This window comes from Artemia franciscana, chromosome 14 (genome assembly GCF_032884065.1).
Source record: "Artemia franciscana chromosome 14, ASM3288406v1, whole genome shotgun sequence".
Lineage (NCBI taxonomy): Eukaryota > Metazoa > Arthropoda > Branchiopoda > Anostraca > Artemiidae > Artemia > Artemia franciscana.
The window spans coordinates 1,960,735-1,974,865 of NC_088876.1; the positions used below are offsets into that span (position 1 = coordinate 1,960,735).

General features: G+C 37.4%; 1 protein-coding gene across 1 annotated transcript in view; it reads left to right on the forward strand.

The window, feature by feature from the left end:
* Nucleotides 1-578: 578 nt before the first annotated feature.
* LOC136035171 (zinc finger protein 704-like) overlaps nucleotides 579-14,131 on the forward strand; it is a 115,868-nt gene continuing 102,315 nt past the window's right edge. The window contains exons 1-2 of the mRNA XM_065716743.1: nucleotides 579-999; nucleotides 12,007-12,167. Of these exons, the coding sequence (XP_065572815.1) occupies nucleotides 640-999; nucleotides 12,007-12,167 (521 nt within the window). The 5' untranslated portion in view covers nucleotides 579-639. The remainder of the gene's footprint in view (nucleotides 1,000-12,006; nucleotides 12,168-14,131) is intronic.

The window sequence follows — 14,131 nt, forward strand, 5'->3', positions numbered from 1 at the left end:
TTCCTTGCTTTCAGGTGATTTTTAAAAATTAAATTTCTGGTGTAAGTTCATGTTTGCTTGCCGAAGAATATTCATTAATTTCGAGAAATCATTGCACATGTTATTGCTTTGTACGAGATTATTGCCTTTCTATAGGCTACTTTATTTTCGTCGTCTTTCTGAAAATAAATGACATAAGAATTTTGTTTTCGGGCTATGGGAATAAAGCAGCAAAGATAATATAGAACCTAAAGCAACAAAATTGCAGTGTCATTCAGCCTATTTTTTTTAATTTATTTAAAAATAGTTCTGAGATTTTGTCTGCAATACCAGCAAAAATCGTTTTTGGCTATGGCTTCCAATCCCGTACCCTAGCTCTAGAACCTATTCTGTTAAAAACTTAATTTAGTACGCGGATCCAAGCCCTACTTGAGGCTGAAAACGAAGCTATAACCAATTTTGGCTCCCAAATTTTGTAACAAAATTCTATTTTGAACATGCCCCCGAAAATTCCCCGAATCTTGAAGACTTGTCCCCGAAAACTCCCCGAATTTCTTAAACTTGTCCCCGAATTTTGAGATTCGAGAGTGGAAGCCCTGATTCGGAAACAGGTCCCGTGACGCCAAGAGATAGTGACTTCTAGATAGTGCGTTGGAAAAAATGTCGATGGGACGTAGAATAGCAAAACGTTCTATTGTTGGTACTCGTGTTAGTGCTCCAGATAAATTAAGTGGTATTTTTTGTACTGGTGTGATACAAGCTATGACTACCACAGAAAGTGGCCCTGGTAGGTCGATAACTAAATATTCAGTCAGATTTGATAGTGGCAGTTTGCCACCGCAGGAATATTTTAAACATCAAATGGTTGGGCCGGGGTTTCAGAATGTGACAGAAGTGGGGGTTTTAAAACCAGGCCAGGTTGTGTATTGGACCCATCAAGGACGAGAAGTGGTTGGGACTGTTGTGAGACAAGTTTCTGCTGATGAGGTGGTGATTAGAAGTCATTGGAATTCTCCTTCTGTGAGTACCTTTTTTTTATTTTTATTACCACTTACGCTGGAAAATTATTTGGAGGGGGGTCTAGCTTTTCAAAGTAGGAAAGCAAGTGATTACCCAAATAGGGTATAACCATAGTAAGAATCGCGGGGTTCTTTTGAAGTGTCCGGCTTTAAGGCTTCTTGGGCCCATGTCTCACTTCCAAGCTGGATCTAGGCTACCTGCTTTCGGGTCTTAGGTAGCCTATAAGTTATCAGTGGCCCTCCAAATGTGTCGAGATGCCGGCATTTCGTAGAATTCAGTTGAACATTCAGTCACGTAACTAAAAAATTTGCTTCGGTTGCTGATGAGGTCACTGCGGGGTCTATAAGTAATCGCATTTGGTCTGACTGTAACAGGCATGTATTTGCGGAGAGGGGTTGTAATCACCCATCTACTAAACCCATTCACATGCAAGATTTTAACCATCTTTTTAGACCCTATAATAGGATTAAATGAACTTGACCTAGATACTGAACAATGGGGTAATATCCAGGCGCTAGGAGGGGAACTGTCTCATTGCAACGGTATCGATTATTAAATTTGGAAAGCAGTTCAATGGCAAACAGCCATTTGAGTTGCCTATTGTATAGGCTACTCGCAGGCAATAAACAGCCGAATATATCCCAAAACCGACAGATGGTGTTTCTTCTTTTGAGCCATTTGAGTAGCCTGTTATATAGGCTACTCAAAGGCAATAAACAGCCGAATCTACCCCAAAACCGACAGTTGGTGTTTCTTCTTTTGAGAAGCGTTTTGAGTAAATTATTTCAAAGATGCGATATGTTTACAAAGAACACTAAATGTCTCAAGCGTGGAGTCCGGCACGACCCTTTCCTCTTGCCTGCATGTCAAAAGCAGGTCCACAAAGAGGTCCTTGTAGGCTAGTCAATAAACTAATTATTTAAAGTTTTTTTTATTCTTAAATAATTTTGATAATAACTATATTGATGCACAGCTTAGGTTTTTAGCTATTCATTGATATATACAATTCTTCCCACTTCCTCTTTGGTAACAAGTTGTGAGGGTTTTTAGTTTTAAATATATATTGCCAATCGGATACTGTTTTTTTTTAGTAACGAGCTTAGTAACGAAATCTAGGCCTAAGTCAAAACTAGCCTACCTAGATCAGGGATATACTTAGGTGAGAGGGGGGCTCGGGGCCTGCTGAAATCACTCTCGATATCAGAAATGTATTTGAATTTCTGGTCACTTATTATTCAGGTTATTAAATAACATTTTTGGTACTTCCGTATCATATGGTATACACTCGAGAAGTGAAGTTAGTTAATCCTAACCTAATAAAATATGCAAAAATATGATGAAAATACAATGCTTTAGAAACAAAAATATACATTAAACAGAGTATGTACTTGCACATACAGGAGTGGAGTTGCGATAAAGTTCAAAATTAGCTCTATAGTCAGAAGCTTGGACTCCAAATTTAACATTTATTTGCGTTGGAAATGAACTTTACTCCACCCCCTAGTATGCAAATAGCTATATACCCTATTACCCTGAATTGGAATGTGCATAGAACGTAGTTCATTTCAATGAACTAAAACTGTTGTCTGTGAATAGAGAATGGTAAACCGGTTATTGTCTGATTCAGCTAAGCAAACTTCTCGAGTGTTTACCGTAAAATTCGGAAATAAGACATTTTTTTCATATTGACCCCTTTCAAAACATCAAAAGCAAAACAAAAATCCCGCACACGTGCATGCTCTAAACGGTGGAGCCAATTCACAAAAATGTAGGGTGAGGGGTAAAATGTATTTTCAAATAATGGGGGATAATCTTATTATTTTTTTTATTATTTCCATGAGAAATGCCACAAAAGATTATCTTGCATTGAAAGTACCAAAAAAGATTTTTTTTTTCAAAACATAGATGGTCACAACTACCCTCTCCTCATTTGATGCCCTTGGGTCTAGGTCTATAATCTCTTTGAAAATAATCTTTATTTGCAAAGGCTAAATGGTAAAGGGATGAAAATTACTTTTAAAACGCAAGGAATTACAATATAAACCTCACCATTGGACTTGTATTTTGGGCTATATATGTGTACATTAGGAGGGGGTGAGGTTACATCAGGTTACTTTACCCATCCCTTCCCCTGATAACAAATACAAAACCCAAACTATATTATTATGTAAGCTAAAGTATTATATTTTCATTATGTTTTTGTATACTTTATTATGATTAACCTAACTTCACTTCTCGAGTGCGTTCTGGATCGTACGGGAGTACCAGATAATTTACCATCTTTTAGGTTTTGTAGGTGTAGAAGATCCATGTTTGGAAGACTTTGCTACAAAATTCCTGAAATGTTCCCCTCTTAAAAGTGCATATCAACTGCTTGTCACTAGGATAGGAAAACTAACACCGCTCATATGACAAAAGAATGAATAAATTATGTAACAACTGTCTTCAGAGCAACCTTCTTCTATCCGACATTTATAATCTCATCGTTTTGGGCAATTAAAAAAAGCCGGTTACTCTTGGAAAAATAACGGTATTTCACGCGGGATTTATTCTAATAGCGGGACTTCCCCGGAGAATGACGTCATGTTCGAAAAGAATGAGAAAAAATCAATAATGGAAGCATCTTCTGACCAAGGCTTTCAACGTGGCAGGATCAATATTGAACAAGAGGTAGATTTATTCAACAATAAATTTAAATAACGCGTGTGGTGCTGCAGTGGGATTTGTCTCTCCTAATACAGTAGTTTATTTTCAGCTGGGGCAACCCACCGATGAATGGAAATTTTATTCCGTTGATGGGATTATGTGAAAGCGTCTCCATAATAATCGAAAGAATGTGCAATGAGAGTAAATTTGTCATAGATCTCCTACCCTTTCCCCCCAACACAAGGCTTAATGGTTGAGAATACAGGGAGATATATAGATAGCTACTTCGTTTATAAATTAAATCAGTGCCTGGTATCGTATGAAAAAATACAGGGGGTGCCCACTTACTGCCACCTCGTCCACATATCTGAACGCTGCGTGCGCCTCACAGTTTCAAGGCTTTTGGCACAATTTCTGCCATCTTTGGTGCACTTCTGCCGCACTTGACACGTGCCATCTAGTGTATGTGATTTCTGAAATGGGGTGCCTCCTCAAGAGTAATATGAAACTTGTCAAGATAGACTAAATAACTGCTAAAATTCTGTCCTTCCCCTCCGAGAAATAAATAATCCAAAGAATCGCTTGGATCATCCCCAGTCATTATGAATGAATGTATTTTATAACCCATCAATAACACAAAGGTATGGCGATGGAGTATCAAAAAAAAAAAGACATATTCAAAAACAGGAAAAAATATATACAAAATAAAAACACGAATAAACTAGAATTTTCAAAAAATTAAAACACTCCAAGGGTGGTGTAAAACAGATATTCAGACGGTGCAGGTTTTGAACTTGAGTTGACCTACTACACATCAATACTTTATGTGGGGGTAAGTTTGGTAACTTGGTTTTAATGTTGAGTTGACTTACTATGCATAAGTCATTAAACGTGTTATTTGTGGTAGTAATTTACTTAAAAAGGGAAAAAAAGATTATTTTCTTCAGGGTTCGTTGTGACACTCTGGTCATTGTCCATTAACCCCTATGAAGGAAATGGTGCCGTTAGGCCTATAGGTAGTATATTAAATTTTACGCCCACTTTTCAGGAATCACTTACACCAGGTGGTGGAAGTTTGCCAAGCATGGTGTAAACTGTGCAAAACAAGGCCGATATTGTGCCAAGCGTGGTTGAACTATGTGGCATACGTCGTGCTCTGAGATGTAAACTAGGTGTAGAAATGTGGGTGCCCCCCAGATTTTCGCCCACTTTTGATTTAACTGCCAAAAAGCTATTGCTAAGCCGGTCTCAAAGGGATGATCGACAGAGCAATATATATATATATATATATATATATATATATATATATATATATATATATATATGTGTATATATATATCAGGCACGTACGCAGGACTTTTTTTCGGGGTGGGGGCAAAACCTTCGAAACAGCAGATATAAAGAAGCACTTTTTTTTTATTTAGTAGCTAAATAAATGCAAAAAGCACGTACATCAGAAAATACAGATTAACTTTTAATCTGTAGTATTGTAGCGAATGGGGGGGGGGCGAAAGACTGAAGCCTCAAAAGTACGTTTTAGGCTCAGGTTATGTTCATAGCGATTCAGAACCAGTGAATTAATCTATTATATCCCACCGAAATGGAAATTTTAGGGTCAATAGTGCAATATGGGTGCTGTGGGGGGTAGTTCTTCTATTGCGAAAACGTCGATTTTAATGAAAAATGATAGTTTCCAAAATTGATCCATTGAAAGCTGTACTTTATCCTGAAAAGGGGGGATAAACACCCTAATATCAAGCATAATTCTATTTTGCTGTGGTAAGCAAACTCTCTTTACGAAAAAAAATAACAGTACAATCGCTAATTACTTCAAAGAAGGTAAAAAGTTAGACAGAAAATGAGTTAATAATTGGGCAATGACTTGACCGTTTAATTGCATGCTGTAAAATCCAAAAAAAGGGCTTCACATCTGTATCTAAATTTTTAATGAATGTCCTACTTATGCCAGAAATCCCAAGAAACCATGGGGAAATTAAACATTTCACAAAATTTCGGAGGGGGGCCGGGCCCGAAGGCCTCCCCACCCCTGCGTACGAGCCAGATATATATATATATATATATATATATATATATATATATATATATATATATATATATATATATATATATATGAGGAGCCCTTTTGAGAATGGCTTAGGTTTTAGTAATCGGTTTGCAACAGTTATTCCAGAAGTTTGACCATATCGGACATGGCCTGCCGACGTAGTTTTTGTTCAGGGGGATGGGGGGGGAATAGCTGTCTTGGATGTGATTCCAATGGAGTAGTTTTGATCCGACACCGTTCTTGATGGTTTTCAGGCTATATCCTGAAATTTGTTTTGCAATGGACTAAAACATTAAAGTTAATCCAAATCGTAGTTACCATTCCTGAATCAGCATCAAATGGCATTTTTTTCCACTTGACATTTTTATTCAGTGAAATTTTAATTGTTTATACATTTTTGGTTACTATGAGTCGCGGTTTGTTTTTTACTAGGTGGCAGCTGTCGCTGCAACGATGAACTAGGGGCGCCCATTCACAAGACCCTGGACAAGACCCTGGAGGTAGAAAGCTCGTCTGTTATTACTGCCCCTCCCACTGACAAACTGCCTATGTGCCTGATTCTGAGTTGCTGGTAAATTACGAAACTTTTTTTGATGTTTCCACCAAATAAATTTCTTTAAATCCTAAATTTTCCCATCTATTAAGCATTTCAACATTTTCTCACAAATAAGGGTTGGCCACTTTTCATAATCAATGCCTTCGACATTTTTAGACAGTTAACTATAAATAAACCCAGAATATACGCAATTATTGCATTTATTTTAGTAGAATTCTGCGCTTCAAAATAGTACGTATCACCCATGTTATAGTCTAATTTATGTTCAAACAAGAAAACAGGTTTGAATAGAGATGAGTCCAAAATAACAATTTGTTGCCAAATGGTTCTTGGACCAAAATGCAACGCAAAAAATACTGGTTTTTCTTTATCCTTTATCTTGTGGACCAGGATGAGTTTAATTTCAAAAACACTTTCACTTGGTGTCAGATTTGAAGTTGCAACCGTGTTGCATTGTTTTGACAACCAAGGTTTTCTATCCAGTTTCATGACCAATTTGTTTTTAAATTGTGTGTTTGCGCAGTGGACTGGCTTCTGCGTGGTTAATATAGGACCCAGGGTTCGATACCAGGTTGAATTGGGTGAAGATTATGCAGCTCAAAACAACAAGAAGTTTTTGATTGTGCCCAAAACCAATGGTTGCATCGAACACTTTTTTCCAATATTGAACCGTGCTAGAGCTATAGTTGGTTTTTATCCAGTTGTTTGAGGTTATCCGCGGGTTTCTACAACTATTACAACTGACAGCCCACCGCAGCACCAAACCGACTGAGGCCACCAAAGCTACGCACGCTCATCCTCCATCCTAATCTATTCAACGTCTCCCTCTTCATACCCTCCCAGGAAGTTCCCTTTTCCCTTATTTTCTTTAAGAAACCTACGGATATCGTAAAGACACGGATGTCTTTACACCATCCATGCGTTTTTGCACGTCTAAAAATAATTTCCATCAGATATTACGCGCCACGTGGGTTAAGAGGTGTCACATGGGTGGCACCCTAAAAAACTTGTTTTTTTAATTGAATTTCCACTAAATGAATAAATATAGCAAAACAAAAAAAAAACTTTTTTTAAAAATTTGATTTCCACTAAATGAATAAATATAGCAAAATATAGCCTAACGGGATAATTTAAAAAGATACTTTTGAAGGAAGTCACTTAAATAATAATCTAAAGTGTATAACCTTAAACAGTTTTCATGATATCTTTATTAATGAATATCTTGGATTTAAGTCAGTGTTTTTGTTCTGCTATGGCAACCAGGAAAGCAGGGTCGTATCCAGTATTTTTTTGAGGGAGGTGTTCCTAGTCGGACAAATTTTTTTTATTTTTCTTGGGGGGTCAAACCCCCTCCTGGATACAGCCTTGCAGGAAAGTTACAGTTTCTAGAGCTCCGTGATGATATATATTTTTCTGATTTTCTGCTTGTTTTTCACACACGTTCATTATTTTCAAAATTACACTCGTTAAGTGTAAAACAACATTACTGCTTATGGAGGTCGTTTTCAATAATAATTCAGTTCCCGGTTTTATCAATTTTTTAAACGTTTCCATATAACCAATATAAAGAAGATTTCAATTTTAGTGTCCTTAGTGCTTCAAAACTAAAAATATATCTTTTATATACCCTCTCTTATTAAATATTATAATCATATATTATAGAATATCTTATATTACTTAACCCGTAATTGTTCAGAACTTGTTCTTTTTCTATGGATGTGGATTTTGGAAGGCTTTGATATGGTCTAAAATAATACGGGTCCGGCAGGGTTTACACGGGTCCTTTTTCTCCCTTTCTTGGGGAGAGGGAGAAAACATTTTTTTTGCCCTGTGATTTTTATTTTTGCGATATTTCGGACCAACCTCAGAGGAAATTTCCTCCAGCCCCATTTTCTGCTTGCAAACGGGGTTATTATTTCCTTTTTAATATGTATTTCTCCGTGAGAGCGCTTGATGTTAATAAGATGCCTAGTCAACATCGCAATTTCGTATAATTGAAACTTTGCCAACGCATCGAGGCATAGATGACATAAAACATCACTGATTTGCAACACATATATCTCTTAATACAGCATCTCATTTTTTTATATTCTTTTTTTTTTTAATCCGCAGCCTATAGCATGTAAGCGCACATGACCTTTTTTGTGGAGAGGGGATACAAGTTAAAAATAGGTGAGTTTTGTGAAACTCATAAAATGTTCAGATCTCAAGTAGGGGGCTGGCCTGATGCACCTTAGCATGCGTACGTGCCTGATATGAGAATAGCTTTTTCCTAATAAAAGGGAAACCAGTTGGCAAATTATTTTTGCCACCCCCCCCCTTCCTCAAGATCTGAAGATTTTACAAGTTTCACATAATTTACCTATTTTTAACTTGTATCTTCTACTGTGTTTGTGGTTTGTTTTTATGGTGCTTGTCGGTTATTGGAAACACATGCAAGAATTACGCTTAGGTTACATCTCAGAAAACCGGTTTCATAGCCACAAATCAAGTGACGGACGACAATGCATTGGACTTAGACATAATGCATAGGCCTTGTATAATTTGGGCTATATATTTACACATTAGGGGGTGGGTGTTAGGTTAGGTTACGTTATGTTGGGTTAGGTTAGGTTTTCGTGATTTTGTTTCTATAGTATTATTTTATCATCAACAAACAACAAAGAGAGATAAAACTCCACAAAAAAACCTCAAACGGGACTGCGGCCAGTAGAGAGAAAAGATTAAAATATCGCGGATATTTCGCCTGTATCCAAACTAGGCGTCCTCAGCACAAGATAAAAAGAAAGAAAACTCTAAACTAAAAACATATAAAACCACCACCAATACAATTGTCGCTACTGATCCACGTAGGGGAAAAAGCTTCAATGAGAACATCAAAGCTGCACGATTATCTCATTTTATCATCATATTTTGTTACATTTCATTAGGATTAACCTAACTTCACTTCTTGGGTGTTAATAACCGACAAGTACGGTTTTTATGGCGCTTGGTATTAACCAACTGAGATATAGCAATCGAAAATCCTGTCTGTCTGTCGGTCCCGGTTTTGCTACTTTAGGCACTTCCAGGTAAGCTAGGGCGATGAAATTTGGCAGGCGTATCAGGGACCGGACCAGGTTAAATTAGAAATGGTCTTTTTCCCGATTTGACCATCTGGGGGGGGAGTGGGGGGTCGGTTAATTCGGAAAAATTGAAAAAATGAAGTATTTTTAACTTACGAATGGTTGATCAGATCTTAATGAAATTTGATATTTAGAAGGATATCGTGTCTCAAAGCTCTTATTTTAAATCCCGACTGGATCTGGTGACATCGGGGGAGTTTGGGGGATTGAACCTAAAATCATGGAAAATACTTAGAGCGGAGGGATCGAGATGAAACTTGGTGGGGAAAATAAGCAAAAGTCTTAGATACGTGATTGATATAATTAGAACGGATCCGCTCTATTTGTGGGAATTAACCTACGAAAGAGTGATCGGATCTTCATGAAACCTCATATTCAAAAGGACTTCGTAACTCAGATCTCTTTTTTTAAATCTCAACCGGATCCAGCGTCATTGGGGTGGGGGACCGGAAATCTTAGAAAATACTTAAAGCAGAGAGATCAGGATGAAACTGGATGGGAAGAATAAAAACAAGTCTAAGATACGTGACTGACGTAACCGGAGCGGATCCGCTCTCTTTGGGGGAGTTGGGGGGGGGGGGGCTAGGGTTAATTCTGAAAAATTAGAAAAAATGAGGTATTTTTAACTTACGAAGGAGTGATCACATCTTAATGAAATTTTATATTTAGAAGGACCTCGTAGCTTAGATATCTTATTTTAAATCCCGACTGGATCCAGTGTCAATGGGGGGACGGGGGAATCGGAAATCTTGGAAACTGCTTAAAGCGGAGAGATTAGGATGAAACTTGGTGGGAAAAATAAGCTCAAGTCCTAGATACATGATTGACATAACCGGAACGGGTCCACTCTCTTTGGGCTAGTTTGGGGGGGGGGGGTAATTCTAAAAAATTAAAAAAATGAGATCCGCTCTATTGGGGGGGGGGATTCTGAAAAATTAGAAAAAATGACGTATTTTTAACATACGAAGGAGTGATCGGATCTTCATGAAAGTTCATATTTAGAAGGACCTCGTAACTCAGATCTCTTATTTTAATCTCAACCGGATCCAGCGTCATCTGGGGGGGGGGGGAGGACCGGAAATCTTAGAAAATATTTAAAGCGGAGTGATCAGGATGAAACTGGATGGGAAGAATGAAAACAAGTCTAAGATACGTGACTGATATAACCGGATCCGCTCTCTTTGGTGGAGTTGGGAGGGGGTAATTCGGAAAAATGAGGTATTTGTAACACGAACGGGTGACCAGATCTTAATGAAATTTGATATTTTGAAGTATCTTGTGCTTTAAATCTCTTATTTTAAATTCCGACCAGATCCTGTGACATAGGGGGGAGTTGGAGGGGGAAACCGGAATTCTTGGAAAACATGAAAATTGGGTTCGTGATCCGTTCTCTTTGGAGAAGCTAGGGGATGTTAATTTGGAAGAATTAGAAAAATTGAGGTATTTTTAACTTAAGAACGGGCGACCGGATCTTAATGAAATTTAATATCTAGAAGGAATTCATGTCTCAGAGCTCTTATTTCAAATCCCGACCATATCTGTTGACATTGGGGGAGTTGGAGGGGGAAATCTTGGAAAAACACTTGGAGTGGAGGAATCGGGATGAAGCTTGGTGGATAGAATAGGCAAATGTCTTAGATACTGATCCGTACTGTCTTAGATGACGTAACCGTACTGGATTTGCTCTATTTGGGGGAGTTGGGGGGGGGGCTCAGTGCTTTGGCGAGTTTGGTGCTTCTGGACGTGCTAAAACGATAAAAACTGGTAGGCGTGTCAGGGAGCTGCACAAATAGACTTGATAAAACTCATAAAAAATGAGCCATGTGGTGTCACAAGGGCAAATAAATACCAAAGAAAATGATCTGTTTCTCTGGATGCTTGAATTATGCAGGCTTATTTTGGTTTTGACAATGATTTTCGCAGACCCTAAATTTCAGCCGGGGGAGGCAAACTGAGGTCTGGAGGGGGTATATTCCTCCTGCCCCATAGTAAATTACGCCTCTGCTCTTTAACCATATAGTGCTGTTAGAAGTTCACAATTTAAAGGCTATTTCTGTCTAGAATTTAGTCTCAATCCATGCTTCGTTATATTTTTCCTCTAATTTCAGATTTGTTGACTTTTCCCTATATCGTTATTGCCTATTCTCGTTAATTATTTCGCCTATTTTCGCTCATTTTCATGGTCCACATGTAATTGAATCCTAGTTTACCTCATCTCCGTTCATCCCAACTCTCAACCTTTGCTCAATGCAACCCCCAGACTTGCCAAACTTGACGAATCCGTTTTTCTTTTTCTTTACAGTTCAACGTGTTAACGCTGACTAAACGTGGTTTTGCCTCAAAGACCTCGTAAGTTGAAACAGCCGAAAGGAAAAAAAAACAACTTATGAACTCTCGGTTATCAGGTATCAAATAGACCTAAAATGCGTCCAAGGGTAAAAAAATAAAATGTTTTTCGTCATTGGTATTTCAGTCAGTCCTAGTTCAGCTTGTACTTTTCCCTGACAATCAAAGACTATTTTGTGTTCTTGTGAGGCTGGTATCTTCTTTTTTTTTTAAGTGTTTTGTACTTTCGTTTGGCTTCAAATGCCTAAAAAGTTTTTTTGATTTTGCAGAGTCACATTGAAACGAAGAAAAGTTTAGAAGAGATACGCCTTATTGAGTCCAGAAAATCTGCCCGCTTAGCAGATTCGGACACTGTCAACTATGCAAAATTAGCCGATTCCTGTGATCGAAAAAGGTCTTCCACGTCATGGATTGACGTACCCAATTCTAGGTATGTCCCTCCCTTGTTTTTCTGTATATTTTGTTACTTTAACAAGGAGTAACAGGGGACTGAACCTTGTTCGGTGGAAAAAAGAGACAATAAAGAGAAAATTCTCAGAACATCTTTAACGTGTGCATATATAGTCTATCATATAGTAGTCAGTCATATAGTCAGTAGTCAGTCATATATATATATATCTATATCTATATATATATATATATATATATATATATATATATATATATATATATATATATATAGTCAGTCATATATAGTGCATAAACTAGTCTATATAATTTAGTTAAATTACCAAGATCAAAAAATTTTTCTTTTCGTGTTTTCATTATAAAAATTGAAAAATGAAGTGCCCGCCTTCCCTAGGTTCTCATAAATATCTATTTTTTTTTTACCTTTGTTAAAAAAAAAAAAATAGAAAATCCTTCCCCTATATTTTCGTGAATTGGTGCCCCTGGACCATGCAAGGGAAAAACAAATTTAAAGATTTTTTCTAAAAATTCAGTCCAAAATAACAATATCTTGAGTTGAATATTATCACTCTGTTGATGTTGTTGTACAGTTTGATTGACGCGCTCCATTACATAATATTAAGCAAGGTGGCTAATTTATTAATCTAGTGCTGCATAAAAATTTGATTAACCCAGTCCACTTTCAGCACACCACAGTTTCACAAAGGAATCACTTCTCTTCTTTTCATTATGGCATCTGATTATCACCTCAATACCATATATTCCAAGGATTTGTGATCAAGTGTTTCTAATTTCAGTCAGCAGATGATTTATGAAAGTATTAACGGGACTGGGAGGAGACAACAAATTTTCCCAAAGTCGTGACCTATCTAGACCGTTTTCTCATACCGGAAATGGTAGTGTAACAATTTTCAGAAAATTACATAGTGGTATTTTCGAGTCCATGTGAATTTAAACCCTTGCCGTCGAATCTAATTGAAGTTGAAACATTTTTGTTTTAATGAAGATATTACTTCTTATCAACACATTTTAAAGTGCTTTCAATTATTACTGTCACAGCAATTCATTCGAAAATCACCCTGCTAGAAATCTTTCCCTTCCCTGCAAAATTCCCAGGTGATCAACTTTTATTAAAGTTATAGTTAGCGAAGAACTGGAGGCTGATTTTCGACGTATTATCTTGAATTGGGTTGTTTTTTTTTTCCAGACCACACTGCCTTTCTATGGCGAACAAATAAACGTTCAAATGGGGTGAAGTCCATTTACTATACAGTAAAAACATACAAAAGTGTGGATTTTTCGACCACATATACAACGGTCATCATCAGCAGAAATACTAAAGCATTAAAAATTTGAATTTATAGTCATATACTTGATTGGATGCTGAGGCTGAGGAGGCTGTCGCTGAGTGGCGGCATTTTCCAATTCCTCTCCCGAAAAATTATTTCCTCAAACTAAATTATTGTGTAAATGGCCTCAAATGTTTTGGTAGTAGTTCTTCCTTGATTTTCAATTTTTATTCAATGAAAAAAGAGTCATAAAAAAACAAACTAAAAATTGAGATTTTAAATTAAAAGCAGATTGTGAGGTTTATCGCACCTCCTGTCCACTGCTCGCGTAAGCATCTGCAAATATTATTTTTCTTTCCTATATTTTCTTTTCAATTCCCAATCAGGGGCGTTTTTCCATGGGACAGGAGACAACTCCCCCCCCAAACCTCTGTTTGCCCCCCCCCCCCCCCTACGAGACAAGTTTGCTCCCCCAACTGAAGTTTTATTTCTTCAAAAACCTTGGCAAAACTATGAGGAGCCTCCATAATTCCAGCATCCGCAGAAACGGGTCAGTTTCTTTAGTAATTTTTCGCCTCTATGGTAGTAAATGACTCATTTTTCGCTGTCATTTTTGCTTGATTCGGGAAAATGAGGTCCACCCCCCCCAGGGATTTTGATGAAATTACGTTACTGTTATACAATACGCTCTTTATTT